Source organism: Palaemon carinicauda, chromosome 8 (assembly GCF_036898095.1).
Source record: "Palaemon carinicauda isolate YSFRI2023 chromosome 8, ASM3689809v2, whole genome shotgun sequence".
Lineage (NCBI taxonomy): Eukaryota > Metazoa > Arthropoda > Malacostraca > Decapoda > Palaemonidae > Palaemon > Palaemon carinicauda.
The window spans coordinates 8354662-8372451 of NC_090732.1; the positions used below are offsets into that span (position 1 = coordinate 8354662).

Sequence of the window (17790 nt, forward strand, 5' to 3'; positions counted from 1 at the left end):
TCCAAAAAAAAAAAAAAAAAAAAAAAAAAGTTTGAAGATATGGCAAACCAACTAAACTTTTAATGAACTGATATAGTTTGAGAGACAACCATTTATGAAACTTATTAAATGTTGCTTTAATGCCTTTAAAGATCCTTTGGACTTTTCTGTCTGTTCCTTGTAAACGCTTCTATCTTCTAAAGCATAAACTCTTACCTTTTACATTTTCTTTAATGTGGTGGCCGATGTGGTAACGTCCCTGACTGGTGAACGCCAGACGGGGATTTGAGTCCCGCTCAAACTCGCTAGTTCCTTTGGTCGCTACAACCTCACGATCCTTGTGAGATAAGCATGATTGTGTTTGGGGGAGGCTATAGGTCTATCTGCTGAATCATCAGCAGCCATTGCCTGGACTTCCTTGGTCCTAGGTTGGGTGGAGAGGGGGCTTGGGCGCTGATAGTATGTATATATCATTGTCCTACTCTATAGGGCAATGTCACTGTCCCTTGCCTCTGCCATTCTTGAGCGGCCTTTAAACCTGTGAGAGGACTGTTTGTTGTTACCGAAGACCTGAAGTCCCTTACCACTCCCGAAGAAATTCATAGGATCCAATTATATTTTAGAAGCAAACTTTGGACTCAGCCTACGATATGCTCTACATCAATTAACAATAGATATATATATATATTAATTGACAAATACGTGTCGTGAGGCATACTGTTGTTTATTCTTATTTAGTTAGTGTGTGGTGGAGTTCTTCAGGATATTCCTTTCGTTTTTGTTTTAATTTCTTGTTGTTGAATGTAGATAACTACTTTACATTAAGGGCTGCTTATCTGGTACTGTACAGCAGGGGAACCCTACTCTCTACAGGACCTCCACGGTCGTTTTATGATGTTCATTTAGGAACATCTAACATTTCACAATGCGTATTATTAGCTTACTATTTGATCATCACTGTCAAAACACTCACAGAATAAGAAAGTCTTCCGTTTCGTTTTGAAAGTCTTAATATCTTCAATTATTCGGATGTCTCGTGGAAGCCTATTGTATAGTCTTGGGGCCACATATTCAAAGGCTCTAGAGCCTACTGTAAACATGCTTCTAAATTCTGATAGTTTGAAACCATCTGTAACTATTCTCGTGTCAGGACGATTAGTTGGTTGCACAATATGTGGTAATTCTCTTAGATATTTTGGACGATCAATTCTGATAACTCAGTCAAAGAAACTGAAACGAGGGTACATGAACATTTACCCTTTTTCTTATATCTATTAATGATTTTCATCTTATCGCTTTCACAGACCTCTTGTCTTTTTCTTTACTTTTTTTCCATCTAGGAACATTACTGTACTACATAGAAAACCCAATGCCAGTAATTATTTACCAACTGGTAATCTTGAAAAATATTTCATAGGCCCCCAATTGATCCTATTTATAAATAATATAAAACCTTTTTATTGACTGAGCCCCTTCATCATCTGGTATTTGAAGTATGTAAAATAAGAGTTCTACCCCATTGCATTTCTCCACTCTGTTTGCCACCTACCACTGTTAATTCTTCACTAGATCAATAATTCAATGCTGATGTCAGCACACAACGGATGTTAGAAAAAAAAAAGTAAGCTTTTAGGAAGATTGGAACCTTTGAAAATCAATGAAATTCACAAAACGTTTTCCCCCATTAAACGCAAAATGTCGTTTTCTTGTATGACCCAATATTTTTACTTAACAAATTCCCCCATACCTAAATGAAATATAGGCTCTAGTTTCTGCGCAGTGTCTAACAGTAGTTGATTATAATTCACTATAACGTTGAAATGAGTCTGATTAATATTTTGTAACTAAAAATGCTCTTCGACAACATTCTATTTATTATGACAATTTTTTTTTCTTTTTTTTTTTTTTGGTCGTCATTCTAAAGGACTTTTCCGCAAGATGTACTCACTTTTGGAAATTATACTTCAAACAAAATGGCATTTCAAGACTATCTTGATCCTCATCATCATCATCAGGCGTTACTAGTCCACTGCAAAACAACAACCTCAATCATGTCATCCCATTTGCGTCTGTTTATGGTCTTTCTTCGCCAGTCCATTCCCGCAAATTTTCTTTGTTCGTCGATCCATTGTTTTCTCTTCCTTCTCCTGCTTCTTTTATAATCTCCAGGGACCCATTCTGTTATTCTTAATGTCCATCTGTTGTCTGTAATTCTCATTATATGTCCTGCCCATGTCCATTTCTTTTTTCTTACATTTTGTTAGTGTATATTCTACTTTAGTTTGCTCTCGTAGCTATGTTGCCTTTTTCTGTCCTTAGTGTTTTTCCTATCATTATTCTTTTCATAGCTATGAATTATGGTAAGAATTATTTTGTTTATATATATATATATATATATATATATATATATATATATATATATATATATATATATATATATATATATATATATATATATCACTAGCTAAGCTACAACCCTAGTTGGAAAAGTAGGAGGCTATAAGCCCAGGAGCTCAAACAGTAAGGAAAGGAAATAATGGAATAACAAAATGATATGAGAAGTAACGAATAATTGAAATAAAATATTTAAAAAAAACAGTAACAATATTAACGCAGACATTTCATATATAAACTATAAAAAGACGTATGTCATCTTGTTCAGCATAAAAAATATTATTATTATTATTATTATTATTATTATTATTATTATTATTATTATTATTATTATTATTATTATTATTATTATTACTTGCTGAGCTACAACCCTAGTTGGAAAAGCAGAATGCTATAACCCCGGGGGCTCCAGCATGGAAAATACCCCAGTGAGGAAAGGAAATATTGAAACTACAAGAAAAGTAATTAACAATATAAAATATATCAAGAACAGTAACAACATTAAAATTGATTTGCTGCAAGTTTGAACTTTTGAAGTACATTTCTTATTTGTCTGCAAGTATATAGATACGAGGTTATATTATAAAAGACTATGCTTGTTTCAGCCCCCCATGGAATACCGGAGGACTTATCAACATTTCAAAGAGATCTGGATCATAACGTAGGAAGCTACGATTTGGAAGAAGAAGACGCGAACATCCTGAAAGATGCAGCCGCAGAGTTCAACTCTAGAGCCACGAAAATGGCTGCTGCAGCTGCTGCATCAGGAGACACTGAAGAAGATCTGACGGTGGAGGTATTGGCTATCAATGAAGATTCTAGAGGATTCGATGTCAGAGTTTTGGGTCATTTCGACCTGCCCGAAGAAACGATGGAGCAATTCACCCTCTGTTTTTGGATGAAACCGACATGTTGGTCCGAGTATTCAACTTATCTAAATTCCGACTCTTTCTGGCTCAGTTGTAAGTTTTCGTACTACCCGAATATTTTATCGGTATTTTTTTTTACAGTAAAACAATAGTTTTTTCGGCTTTAAAAACTGAACATGATGTAATTATAAGTGTTTTGAACGTTTCTGATGCTTTAGAATGTCGGTAAAAGATGGGTTTTGAGCTATTTTACTCTAAATTCACACATACAAATGTTAAAATAGTTTTGGGATAAAAAGGTTAATCTAAAACAATACCGTTTTATCTTTATATTTAGAAATAACATTTAAAATGGTAGGCTAGTATTCTATTGGATGAACCTAGTGATGTTATATTAGGGTGTTTTACTATCGGTAGAATGTTGGGTTTTATTATAGTTACGGACAGGACAAGATTTTCTACTAAAAAAAACAGGTGTTTCTTATAGAAAATCGTACGTTTTCTTCTTAAATGACACTTATTTTCAAAATCAGTTAAAACACGTTATTTACTACAGGAAAACATATATTTTCTGGTAATAATGTTGTCCCGTCCGTAACTATAATTTTACCTCTAAACATATACTGTTTATTTCACTTTTAAGTCTTGTGCTACAATTCATATAATTTCTAGTTTTAATGTCTATTAGCTATTTACGATCTTAATCTACATTAAATAGCCTACGTGCCATGTTGGTTCACGAGCTTACATTCTCTCTTATGTTGGCTAATTATTTCGAAGAAAATTTTATAGATTATTGAGAGGGTAAACTACAAAATAAACCTCAGGCATCACGCACCCAGTTAGAGCTTCTCCAGGTCAGCTGTTATTATTATTATTATTATTATTATTATTATTATTATTATTATTATTATTATTATTATTATTATTATTATCATTATTATTATTATTATTATTATTACAAGCCAAGCTACAGCCTTAGTAGGAAAAACAGGATGCTATAGAATAAAAAAAAAAAGAAAAAAAAATCCGTTACTATACGATACTTTGATTTCTGGGGAAACTGGAATTCGCTATGGGTATTGGTCGAGTGTTAGCTATTTTGGGTATTTTCTCTGTATGCTTAAAATGTGAACATCACGTTTCATTGTCTAAGCGGCTAAGCCCATTGTTTACTTTTGAGCTTACTGCGTTTGCGTTCTTTACAATAGATTGAGGCAGCTATTCTTTTTTTGACATTGCGTAACCGTTAGCTGTTTTTTTTTTTTAACCAATTAAGGAATTTTTAGTATTTATGCATAATTTTATGAATGTTGATTTTACAACAGCCCTAACTAGGCACGGATTTCGCCATCCCAACCCCCTTGCGCTAAAGTTAGTTTCGGTTCCAGCAAGGCTACCGGCAGAAGAAGACCTTTCATAGGAAGCAAATCAATCTTATTTTGAAATTTAGTGCAATTTCGTCTATTTCGATAATGATCAATATTAAAATCAATCTCCGTTCACTATATAAATGTTGTTGTTCGTCTGAAAGTCAAAAATATAATCGAGGTACTGACTTACTTGTATGCTCAGTAGGCCTACATATCATGCAACCTATCGCTTGCCATTACAGAGGAGCAAAGAGCCAGGCAACATTTATTCCTGGATTTTTGCAGTTTTTTATGCCAAATTTTCAAGTGTGTGTTAGACTCTGGACAGTGGGTGAACTTAACTACGCTGTTAAAAGAGCAAACCGTAATTTTGATAAGAAATTCTCAGTAAAAATAAACTGTTCTCATCCGTATTTCAGTAAAATAAAGGTGACCGTAAATTTTAATCTACTTTGTTATCTTTTACGGATTGGTGACCGCAATATCACGCCTTAACGTCAATATATCCGATTTTAAAAACGATGAATGCTTGGCAACATTTATTCCTGTATTTTTACCGCTTTATTTACGGCACATTTTTAACAGTGTGTTAAACTCTGGGAAGTGGGTAAACTTAACTACCCCACGAAGGAGAAAAAAAAAAAAAAAAAAAAAAAAAAAAAAAAAAAAAAAAAAAAGAGAGAGAGACTGCCAATGAAACTGTCAAGGATACATTACTGGATTTTTTTTCTTCATTGTAAGACATTGTTACTTTTCCCAGACTTCCTGTTGGTCTGTCTTACACCCTTTTGGTACCTTTTATGTGAATCTGATCACATACTGATAGATTTTATAATTTCATATATGTATGATGAGTTTTTTCCAAGGTCTTATTGTTCTTAAAATATCCTATTTTGATTATTCATCACTTCTCGTGTAGTTTATCTATTTCATTGTATCCTCTCCTCACCGGGCTATTTTTTTTCCCGTTGGAGCCTTTGGACTTATAGGATCTTGCTTTTCCAACTAGGGCTGTAGCTTTGCTAATAATAATAATAATAATAATAATAATAATAATAATAATAATAATAATAATAATAATAATAATAATGATAATAAATGTATATCATCATTTCATATCAAATAAGTGAATATCTAGAGAATGTATTAAAAAGGGTGTTTTTCAGCATTCAGAACTATTCTATACACAAAAACTTACAATCTCTCAATTCCTGTTTTATTTCAGCACCAGAGGTCATCTTTTGAGATCAAATGAATGAATATCTAGAGAATGTATAAGAATTTTTTTTTTTCAACATTCAGAACTATTCTATACACAAAGACTTGCATTCTCTAAATTCCTGTTTTATTCCAGTACTAGAGGGCAGCCTTGCCATATCAATAGTGGGACGTTTCACTGTACTGGATAGAATCACAGAGCTGCAAGCTTGGAGTCATATCTGCGTCTGCGTCCAAGGGATAGACATACAGCTGTTTTACGATGGCTTACCTGTTCGTTCTTCGTCTGTTCAAGAATATTCAGAAACTCCAGACGACCTTATAGCACCTAGATTTGTCAATATAACCTCGAGTTATTTTGAAGGTTCAACCAACTTCTGTGGGTACTTTTCATCACTACAGATATTTCAGGGACTGCTAACTAAGGATCAGATTGAATCTGTTCGTTTGGGAAATTTTGCAGAGTTTCCTTTTAGCTACTATCCATATAAGATTGATGACGTCATCCCAAATGCCAATGAGAAAATCCTTACGTCTAGTGTTCACAGTGAATTTTTGAAAAAGAAATTCAACTTCTCACTGCTCGTGTTTAAAGTAAAGGTCACGTACCGGCAAGCCTTCATGATGTGCACTGGCTATGGAGGAACTTTACCAATCATAGATAATGTAGAACACAGGGAAATAGTGAAAGAAAATTTGTCAGATGTCCAGGAAAAGGGAGATATTTGGATGCAGATGTCTTCTCGCAACCTCTCTGGAAACTTAGAGCAACAATGGTGTCCCATGATGTACAAAAATAAAGGCGTGTTTTATATGATCCAATGGGGTTGTATTAAATTTTCCGTAAACCTCATGTGCATCATACCAAAAGGGATTTTCCTGAGACTTAAAGGCAATGCTTTAACAAATGAAAACCAATTTGCCATTCAACAAGATAAAAGCTTCCAAGGCATAACCTTGGAATCCAGAAGAAACCTGAAAGGTCTTTGGAAAGGCTCTTCATTCCAGATACAGACGAAGAAAGGGGATATGCAATTTCAAATCGCTCTCGAGGATGGGTACCCCATAGGTCGACGACAGTGGCATACAAAGGATAACAATACCGTCCTCCTGAGTCTTTCCACTTGCAGTTTTGATGAGTTTTCCTGCAACAATGGTCAATGCATCCCTATCAGTCAACGCTGTGATGGGAAGATGGGAGACTGTTTCGACCTTTCTGACGAGGATTCTACCTGTGAGATTTTCTTTGGCCCTGATGAGACTTATTTCAAAATGCAGGCACCCCGAGATCGAAGAGTATCCGTAGATGTGTGGATGAAGTTCATTCGCAGTATTGGTGGGGATGATAATACAATTAAGGTAAGACACATTACTTCTTTACCAATCTTTACTTCATAGTGCAAACGGTGGAATTATTAATCCCTTTTTAAGTTTCTTTTAATTGCTGAGTTAAATTTAGATTTCATTGCTCTTTTAAATTTTATTTTGCTGTATAAAACTAGACTTTTAGCAAGCCTTAGGCCTACGCAGGTAAAGTAATCATAGCATTAATCAGGGACACATCTTTACTTCTTAGTGTAAAAGGTGGAATTATTATTCCTTTTTTACTCCTTATAATGGCTTAGTTAAATTTGTATTTCATTGCTTATTTAGATTTTCCTTTACTGTACAAAATTATATTTATAGTAAGCCTTACACTGCTTAACAGAGCTAACATGAATAGAGGTAAAAATTATGCTAATTCATACATGATGGTAGGCATACAACAAATTCTGTGACGGGCCACTCTTTCTTATCTCTAAATGAACTGCAACTAGCCTCAGATTTATAAATAAATACCATCATAAGCATTTTGTATCGTATATTGTTCATATTTCCGTATCATTATCATTATCTTTATTATTACTTGCTAAGCTACAACCCTAGTTGGAAAAGCAGGATGTTATAAGCCCAAGGACTCCAACAGGGAAAATAGCCCAGCGAGGAAAGGAAACAAGAAAAAATAAAATATTCTAAGAACAGTAACAACGTTGAAATAAATATTTCCACTATAAACTATAAAAACTGTAACAAAACAAGAGGAAGAGAAATAAAATAGAATAGTGTGCCCGAGTGTACCCTCAAGCAAGAGATCTTTAACCTAAGAAAGTGGAATGCCATGGTACAGAGGCTATGGCACTACCCAACACCAGAGGTTAATGGTTTGAGTTTTGAGTGTCCTCCTTCTAGAAAAGCTGCTTGCCATAGCTGAAGAGTCTCTTCTATCCTTACCAAGAGGAAAGTGGACACTGAACAATTACAGCGAAGTAGTTAACTCCTTGGGTGAAGAAGAATTGTTTGGTAATCTCAGTGTTGTCAGGTGTATGAGGACAGAGGAGAATATGTAAAGAAATGCCAGACTATTCGGTGTATGTGTAGGTGAACGGAAAATGAACCATAACCAGAGAGAACGATCCAATCATCCAATGTAGTACTGTGTGGCTAGTCAAAGGGCCCCATAACACTCTAGCGGTAGTATCTCAACGGGTGGCTGGTACCCTGGCCAACATACTACCTGTCATAATATTTAGTCAATAGATACCCATATTTGGTTGCAAATATAGAAATCGGAATAAGATGAAGAAAAAGATTTGGTTGCAATTATCACATTTAACGTTGTTTATTTTTAGTTAGTGGGACTCATGACCACGTTTCTATAATCTTGTATTGTTTCTTTTTAGGTGTTGCTTCAAATATCCCTCAATTGGCGGGATGAGCGACTATGTTTCTATAATCGTGCATTGTATCTTTTTAGGTGTTGTTTCAAATATAACTGAGTTAGCGTGACGAGCGACTACGTTTCTACAATCTTGTATTGTTTCTTTATAGGTGTTGTTTCAAATAGCCCGCAGTTGGAGGGACGAGCGACTACGTTTCTACAATCTTGTATTGTTTCTTTTTAGGTGTTGTTTCATTCAAATAGCCCTTAGTTGGCGGGATGAGCGACTACGTTTCTACAATCTAGTATTGTTTCTTTTTAGGTGTTGTTTCAAACATAACTCAGTTGGCGGGACGAGCGACTACGTTTCTATAATCTTGTAATGTTTCTTTTTTAGGTGTTGTTTCAAATATCATTCAGTTGGCGGGACGAGCGACTATGTTTCTATAATCTTGTATTGTTTCTTTTTTAGGTGTTGTTTCAAATATCATTCAGTTCGCGGGACGAGCGACTATGTTTCTATAATCTTGTATTGTTTCTTTTTTAGGTGTTGTTTCAAATATCATTCAGTTGGCGGGACGAGCGACTATGTTTCTATAATCTTGTATTGTTTCTTTTTTAGGTGTTGTTTCAAATATCATTCAGTTGGCGGGACGAGCGACTATGTTTCTATAATCTTGTATTGTTTCTTTTTTAGGTGTTGTTTCAAATATCATTCAGTTCGCGGGACGAGCGACTATGTTTCTATAATCTTGTATTGTTTCTTTTTTAGGTGTTGTTTCAAATATCATTCAGTTCGCGGGACGAGCGACTATGTTTCTATAATCTTGTATTGTTTCTTTCTAGGTGTTGTTTCAAACATCCCTTGGCTGACGGAACTCACGACTACGTTTCCATAATTTTGTATTGTTTCTTTTTAGGTGTTGTTTCAAATATCTCTCAGTTGGCGGGACGAGCGACTACGTTTTTACAATCTTATAACTTATAATAGATCCACAAATATCCTGAACACCAAGTATTTAGAGGAGCTATGGAATCCATATCTATACTTCCTCACTGCTACCTACGAAGAAAACCTTCGAATAAACACGAAGGATATGATTCACAAGCTGAAAATCACTCCTCAGAAAAATGGCACTCTGGCTTTGCTAAAGAGTTTTGAAGGTACCGTACACATTTATTTGCTTCATCAATTTCTATTAACTACATAATCAAATTGTAAACAAAATTCAATTATTCATCTGTTTTTTATTTAATTCGATTAATCCTTGATCTTTTTTATAATAAATGATTAATAGTTTTTGTGCAGTTGTTTATTGTGTCCATTCAATAACTTATCGCTAACAAAAAGATTAATATTAAAATTGTGTATACATGTGAACAGATACAAATGTTATTGCTGTTCTTAAAACATTCTATTTTTATTGTTAATTTTTTCTCTTATAGTTTTATTTTTATTACCGTCTTTCCTTTCCTCACTGAGGTATTTTCCCTATTGCAGCCCTTGGGTTTATATTTTCTATTATTATTATTATTATTATTATTATTATTATTATTATTATTACAATCTAAGCCACGATCCTAGTTGGAAAAGCAGGATGTTATAAGCCTTAGGGCTCCAACAGGGAAAACTAGCCCAGTGAGACAAGGAAATAAACAAACTACAAGAGAAGTAATGAACAATCAAAAAGAAATATTTTAAGAACATTAAATTAGATATTTCACATATAATCTATAAAAACTTAGAAAAGGAAGAGAAACAAGATAGGCTAAGGTTGTAGCTTAGGTAGTAATAATAAAAAGATAATAAACTTTAATTTCTTCCAGCCCTAGAATTTCTTGGGGAAAACGTTATTATTGAAATGATAACTGCCGTTGATATCACTGTGCAGTGTAACTTCGACTTCCAAGCGTTTCCCTTCGACTTTCAGGTGAGCAAAAATTCAAATCACTTTGACATTTCTGTAGTGAAATATATCAGAGAAATGGGTCTGGATAAGGCAACTCTTGCATTGAAGACAAGATTAAATTTGCTCAATTTAAAAGCAAGTTTCAAGGGAAAATATGCAGATCATTTTGTGTGACCTGTGCAAGGATGAAGATACTTCTGAACATTTTCATGTCCTAAATTAGTACAGTTAATGAAACTAGACGTAAGTATAGGTACGTTGCAAAATCCTCGCAGGAATCTGGTTGCACATGAAAGAAGAATTTTAAAAAGTCCAAACTTACAACAATAGGTTGCCAAAAAACTGATGATAGCAAGGCGTTATCCTACCTGATTTCAAGGTAGAATGGGATAAAAGTAAAGATTGAGAAATTCATAATTAATTTATTTATTGTACAGGTAAGATAAGATTGATTACAATGATAAGAAGAAGCTTTGCACCTATCTACAAGGCGATAAAGTGCCCACAAACTTTTTTTGCGGCGTGAGAAATTTAGAATCAGAAAATCGGGTAACAAATATACGTAAAATCTTAATCTGAAAACTAGGTTAGAATTTATATCAACTTATAAATCATCTCATTAGGTTAATTAAACTTTCAGCTCTGTCTGATACCAATCAAGTTACAAGGGAATGACCATCCAATGATTGATAAAGAGACGCTCAGAGTGAGAAGCGATAACCAGGCTCTCCCCATCTACGACGTGTATCAGATTCGTTGCAGACACGTACCAAAATCGTCACGGGTAAGTAGAATTAGTGTCTATAGATATATCTTTAAATTATAGACCTTTAGTAGAATATTCAGAGCGCTTTATGATGGAAATTTTCAAGAATCTTCAGCGTCTATTATTTTCGTGTAATCTGTGATCTTACTACATACAGTAGTGTTCGATCAGATTGCTCGGCATATACAACCTAGCGGGGGCTATAATATTGTTGTTTAAGAAGAAGAAGAAGAAGAAGAGAGAGAGAGAGAGAGAGAGAGAGAGAGAGAGAGAGAGAGAGAGAGAGAGAGAGAGAGAGAGAGAGAGAGAGATCCTACCAATCTTGTAAAGAATTCGTTCAGATGTTTCGTCAACCTAAAACGATAAATTCACTGCTTTCGCTATACAGTATTAAGTTACTAACATGATTCCTCACTTTTTGGGAATCTCTTAAAAATTAAATGCAAAAAGGTTGGTCTTTTACGGCCTTTGGACAACTATGTCGTGTGTAATCAATGCAATAACTCTTTTTTTTAGTCTATATATTAATTATCTGTTTTAATGTTTTTAATTTTTTTAAAACATTTTATCTTAATTTTTTCATTAATTCTGATATCGTTTATTTCTTTCCTTATTTCCTTTCCTCACTGGGCTATTTTTCCCTGTTGGAGCCCTTAGGCTTATGACATCTTGCTTTTCCAACTAGGGTTGTAGCTTGGCTAATAATAATAATAATAATAATAATAATAATAATAATAATAATAATAATAATGATAATAATTGAATGAGGGATACTTACAGCACGTAATTCATACAGTTAATTTGGTTTTCAAGGGACTGTTTACAAAAAGTACTTACTTATGTTTTGTCAATTGTTGCCTTCGCTAACAACCGTCTTAATTTAGAATTAGCTTTGAGCTTATTACACGAATTAGTTTCGTGTGCTTTCATTAGGGTGTTCTACAAATATCCTCACTAAAACCTGCGTCATTACTTATTATTATTATTATTATTATTATTATTATTATTATTATTATTATTATTATTATTATTATTATTATTTCCTAAGCTACAACCCTAGTTGGAAAAGCAAGATGCTATAAGCCCAGGGGCTCCAACAGGGAAAATAGACCAGTGAGGAAAGGAAACAAGGAAAAATAAAATATTAAGAACAGTAACAACATTAAAATAAATATTTCCTATATAATCTATAAAAACTTTAACAAAACAAGAAGAAGAGAAATTAGATAGAATAGTGTGCCCGAGTGTACCCTCAAGCAAAAGAACTCTAACCCTAAACGGTGGAAGACCATGGTACAGAGGCTATGGCACTATCTAAGACTAGAGAACAATGGTTTGATTCTGGAGTGTCCTTTGGAATGAGTCAGATATCTATGGGTAAGAGTAATAACTTTCTACAGGATAAAATTGTACTTCTCTCTTAAAGTCACTGTACTAAGCTGAAATTGTCACTGCAATCAAGTCTTATTTCGTAATGTATGGTGAATAGGATCGTAATTTTATATTTCTTTTATTTATTCAAGAAGGATCTCGCCCTGTGTTAAATTTCTTTTGATATAACATTGAAATCCTTAAAAATACATAGATTAATCAATTAACATATACTAATATCATTGCATGAGGGTACACTCGGGCACACTATTGTCCTAACACAGACAAATTATTTCTAAAGGTTTTCAATTTCAGGAAACGGGATAAGTCAGATGCGAATCTGATCTTTCAAACTTACATGTATTTCAATACAAATTCTACTAAATCAATCTTGAGCACTTCAGTTATATACTTTATCAAAGTTCAAAATCCTGGGTAGCGTCTTTAAAAAATTAGTTATATGTTATATTTTCTCGATAATCATTAGTAAGTGCTCGCACATTCATTGAATTTACATCATAATACCTGGGAAAGACTACAGAAAGGAGACTATTTTACTTTAAATTCAACTTATCACTAAGAAAGTATAAGTCTAAATCAAAAGCTTAGCTTGGGTGCCCTTAGCACAACGAGTGACGTGAGCCTTCGATCATGGCTCTCCTCGAACTGCGACTAGGTGTGGCATACTATCAAGATTCAAGACATGGTCCTTTGGCGTCCTGGGGTAGGTGCCATCTTTCCTAGGGGTGTCCAGGGAAGAGTCCGTTCTGTTACTAAGCAGTTTGCTCCGGTCTCCTGGCTGTAACCTTCCCGCCATTCTGTAAGAACAAAGAGGAGACGGAAAAAAATCCTCGTCAACAGAAATGAGAGGGCAACAGACCTCTGTCACCACTGGGAGATGAGGTTGTGTCTATTCTCAAGCGACGCCAGCAGAAAGAGGTCGTTCACATGATCCCAAAAGGGGGTTTCAAATATTTGTTACGTGTGACACTATTCTATCCTATTTCTCTTCCTCTTGTTTTGTTAACGTGTTTTATAGTTTATATAGGAAATATTTATTTTGATGTAGTTACTCTTCTTGAGATATTTTATTTTACCTTATTTCCTATCCTCACTGGGCCGTTTTCCTTGCTGGAGCCCCTGGGCTTATAGTATTCTGCTTTTCCGCTGGGATTGTAGCTTAGCAAGTAATGATAATAATAATAATAATAATAATAATAATAATAATAATAATAATAATAATAATAATAATAATAATAATAATAATAAATGATGTCGCTTCTTTCTTTCAGTTTGATAGGGACCAGGTTGTGATCGCCGTGCTAATCGAGCGAAAAAATAAGGCTTTCTTTCTGACGATGCTTGGACCATGTATAGTGTTGGAAATGCTAGGACTACTCTCATTCCTAGCTTTCCCCATAGATGAATTCTACCAAAGGGCTTCTACTTGCCTCTCGTTACTTATTGTTGTAGCATCCATATTCTCACAGGTTTGATCATTTTAAGTGTTTTTATCCGGCTTATGGTCTAGTCGTGCATTTATTCATGTAGGCCTATTCTCAATTTTTTTTTAATGAAGTGCATTTGCACCGACTTGCACCGGTGCCCTTTTAGCTCGGAAAAGTTTCCTGGTATATTGATTGGTTAGAATGATCTTGTTCAATCAATCAGCCATCAGAAAACTTTTCCGAGCCAAAAGGGCCCTCCTGCGAGTCGGTGCAAATCTGCGTCATTAAAAAGAATTGACTTTATACACATGATTCTGAAATATGAGCGAGTAACAGTTTTAACTGCCTCATTATAGGGTATATATATATATATATATATATATATATATATATATATATATATATATATATATATATATATATATATATATATATATATTATATATATAAATATGAAATATGCGCGAGTAACAGTTTTAATTCCCTCATTATAGGACTTTTTTTTTTTTTTTTTTATTTTTCAGTCTGTCAGTGTCTTGCCAAGATCTGCATCTCCTAAAGCGATCGATGTCTGGTTCTTCTTCTTCATTCTCCGATTTTTCCTCTACTTTGTGGCCCACTGTCTAGTGGAGTTCCAACGTCTTCGCGTGCAAAAGAAAAAGAGTGAAACCAATATCAAGATCATTAAAGTTTCAAATGAAGAAGCCATTAGGAATAAAGCGCTCGCGAATCATTCAATAAAATCCATGGATAGTAGGCCTACAGTTGATGCAGACGAAAGCGAAGACGAGAAAGGACAAAGAAAAGCTCACAGATCCTTCGCATGGATGGCTAACAGTATCCCTAAAACAACTCCATTTCATCCTACGACCGTGAACCTTGCTTGCCTTCTGCTTGGAATAGCCATAGACGTCACGTTTATTGCAATTTTTATCCGTAGTCTTATGAATATCAGATCTGATATCTTCGAAGAGTTTCTCAAGTATGAAAACTGTAATTAAACTCTCCATGCCAGAACTGAACTCGCATGCTCTTGGAGTTGTTATCCTAGTTTCCCTCACATGTTATCATTTCCGTTTTTTTTTTTATGGTGGAATTTCTTCATAATTCTTCAACAATCCAGTTCTATCATTCTTAAATCGCAAAATAAACCGGGCATTGAAGCAAACATCGATTTGATCAAATATACAGAGAGAGAGAGAGAGAGAGAGAGAGAGAGAGAGAGAGAGAGAGAGAGAGAGATAGAGTAAAACTATTCTATATTTGCTCGTATACCAACATTATCGTACAATAGCGTATTAAAGAATTTCAACAGGGTTCATCAAAATATCTAAAAACGAGTTTTATTCTAAAAGGTAGAAAATATAAGTTATCCCAAGATATTAAGAACTATTTGGGATGGTGTAAAACCTTGAAATCTTGAGGGGCAACAAGAATTCAGCAGAATGATAGTACTAGGCCTATCATCCTGTCTGGTATTTATTTATGTGAAAGAATGATCCACCTACGGATTTGATTACTATAAGCAGTCAGCTGGAACTATGGAGACCTTAAATTGAGAATTCCATGGCTGGAACACAGAGTAGATTCGCAAAGGAGCAAAGTTAATCATTAAAGTTCAATTTTTCATTTGCCAACATATACACCGAATATTCTAGCTTAAAGGGAGCAATTGAATTTGAGAAGAAACTAAAGACATTACTTTTCACAAGATCATAGGATTTGGAAGATGCAACAATCAAAGAGTTGTATAAGTTATAATGAAAATGTTTCGTTAGATGATTAATATGGACCCGCCCGAGAAGTAGTTCACTCGACTCCAGTGGAGTGTTTGGATTTAAACCCAAAACAAGTAAACAAGTAAACATTCTCCTCTTTCCCCACACACATAAGAACACCTAGATACTCGAAAAAAATCACTCAAAGGGTTAACTCCTACTATATAATGGTTCAGTGTCTGCTTTCCACTTGGTAATGGTAGAAGAGACTTTATCCATGACAAACATCTCTTCTAAGGGAAGGATACTTCAAAACCAAATCATTATTCTCTAGTCATGGGTAGTGCTGTAGCCTCTGTAACATGGGTTAGAGTTCTTTTGTTTGACGGCACACCAATGTAATAATGGCAGTATGTAAATAAATCCCTTTTTTCTTATTTTGGTGAGAGAGAGAGAGAGAGAGAGAGAGAGAGAGAGAGAGAGAGAGAGAGAGAGAGAGAGAAGAATCACGAAATTCTTAGTACTGATAAGCCGTAGCTACGCCACTGTACCAATTGCAAGTTTTGTATTTAAATCTTATTTTCCTTGTTTTTACACAAATATAAAAGAGTTTATTCATAGAGCTTCAATAACTATACAGTAATGAAATATATTAAAAAGTTGGGGTATTTTCAATCAGTAAAGATAGTGTTACAAAGAAGAAGTAGATTATGTACCACGTATATTATGAGCAAACGATACAATTAAATACAATAAAAAAAAACTTTCCCAACTAAAACAAACACAACGCGAACACATATTAAGACGAGGAGCCGTTACAGAGAGAAAAACTTCCACCCTCTAGAAGAGTCTAGATGAACTTTGTTTAAATTCGAGACACGTTTCCTTATTTAAGTTCAAGAATTTATCCTTCATCTACTTACCGGAGGAATTAACCTACCTGAAATAGCTAATGGTCAAATTCTGTCAGGTATAGCTAATGAACCGTATTCCTGAATTTCCTGGTTCCTAAGTGCTCACTCCGCAAAATAAGTTTGCAGGCAATCTATTGTCTTATAGAAAAGTGCAAAGCTTCTAAGCTTATTCATATTATTGTAATTAAGCTTATTTTACCTGTACCATGAATAAATCCATGATGAAATACTCATTCTTTATTTTTATCCCATTCTATCTTGAAATCAGATAAGATAACACCTTGCTATCATCAGTATTTGCAACCTATTGTGATTAGTTTGTATTGTCCGTTAATGGCCATGACGGCCGTTAGGAATTGAGATTTTTATTTTCTATTTTAAACAATTGACTAAACTTCATACCATTTATTTTCTATTTTAAACAATTAACTAAACTTCATACCATAATATCTTTTTATATACAATTCTCTGACGCTACTAAAATAAGGACACACCAGAGTAGAGTATAATGGTACTCGTCGGCCAGTTACAGATGGCCAGATCAGACAGCCTACAGTCCTACGATGATTCTGTGAAGAAGATGAACTTCAAATTCAATAGCAACCCAAACAAACGGTTCACTGATTCACGGTCGTTTCATGATTTCAGTGAACATCGTATTCAGACTCCATTTCTTAATTTTCGATGAAGTACTTTAAACTAAGCTAGCTAGCACTTTTTTATAAGGTAAGTAAAGTTATTATTGTGGGTAGGAAGTAACAATTTTCACCCAAGAACAAGTCGTCTGGTATAATTTAGATGAACGGGACGTGTCGAGACAATGTTTCCTGCTGATGCTGAGAGAGAGAGAGAGAGAGAGAGAGAGAGAGAGTCAGACCAATGCTTCCTGCTGAGATAGAGGGAGAGGGAGAAAGTGAGAGAGTCAGGACGAATGCTTCCTGCTGAGAGGGAGAAAGAGAGATAGAGTCAGAACGAATGCTTCGTGCTGAGAGAGAGGAATAAATTTACAGTTTCTAACAAGGTCAACGCCTTTTTGGAGTCCTCCCCTAAGCATAAGCGATTGTGTTACTAATGATATTCTATTTTTTTAAACGGTAAATTTTCATTTTCATCCAAAATGTGCAAAACCGGG

At 34.5% G+C, this 17790-nt stretch overlaps 2 protein-coding genes across 4 annotated transcripts in view; both read left to right on the forward strand.

Moving 5' to 3' along the window:
- The window catches only part of LOC137644822 (uncharacterized), a 25753-nt gene extending 9623 nt beyond the window's left edge, over positions 1-16130 (forward strand). For both annotated transcript variants that reach the window (XM_068377713.1, XM_068377714.1), the window contains exons 2-8: positions 2979-3335; positions 5970-7192; positions 9452-9695; positions 10359-10462; positions 11082-11225; positions 13871-14068; positions 14551-16130. In XM_068377713.1, coding sequence (XP_068233814.1) covers positions 3116-3335; positions 5970-7192; positions 9452-9695; positions 10359-10462; positions 11082-11225; positions 13871-14068; positions 14551-15027 — 2610 coding nt within the window. In that variant the 5' untranslated portion in view covers positions 2979-3115 and the 3' untranslated portion in view covers positions 15028-16130. The remainder of the gene's footprint in view (positions 1-2978; positions 3336-5969; positions 7193-9451; positions 9696-10358; positions 10463-11081; positions 11226-13870; positions 14069-14550) is intronic.
- Positions 16131-17155: 1025 nt separating this feature from the next.
- LOC137645634 (serine-rich adhesin for platelets-like) overlaps positions 17156-17790 on the forward strand; it is a 52003-nt gene continuing 51368 nt past the window's right edge. For both annotated transcript variants that reach the window (XM_068378452.1, XM_068378451.1), the window contains exon 1: positions 17156-17384. The gene's annotated coding sequence lies outside the window, so the exon portion shown is untranslated. The remainder of the gene's footprint in view (positions 17385-17790) is intronic.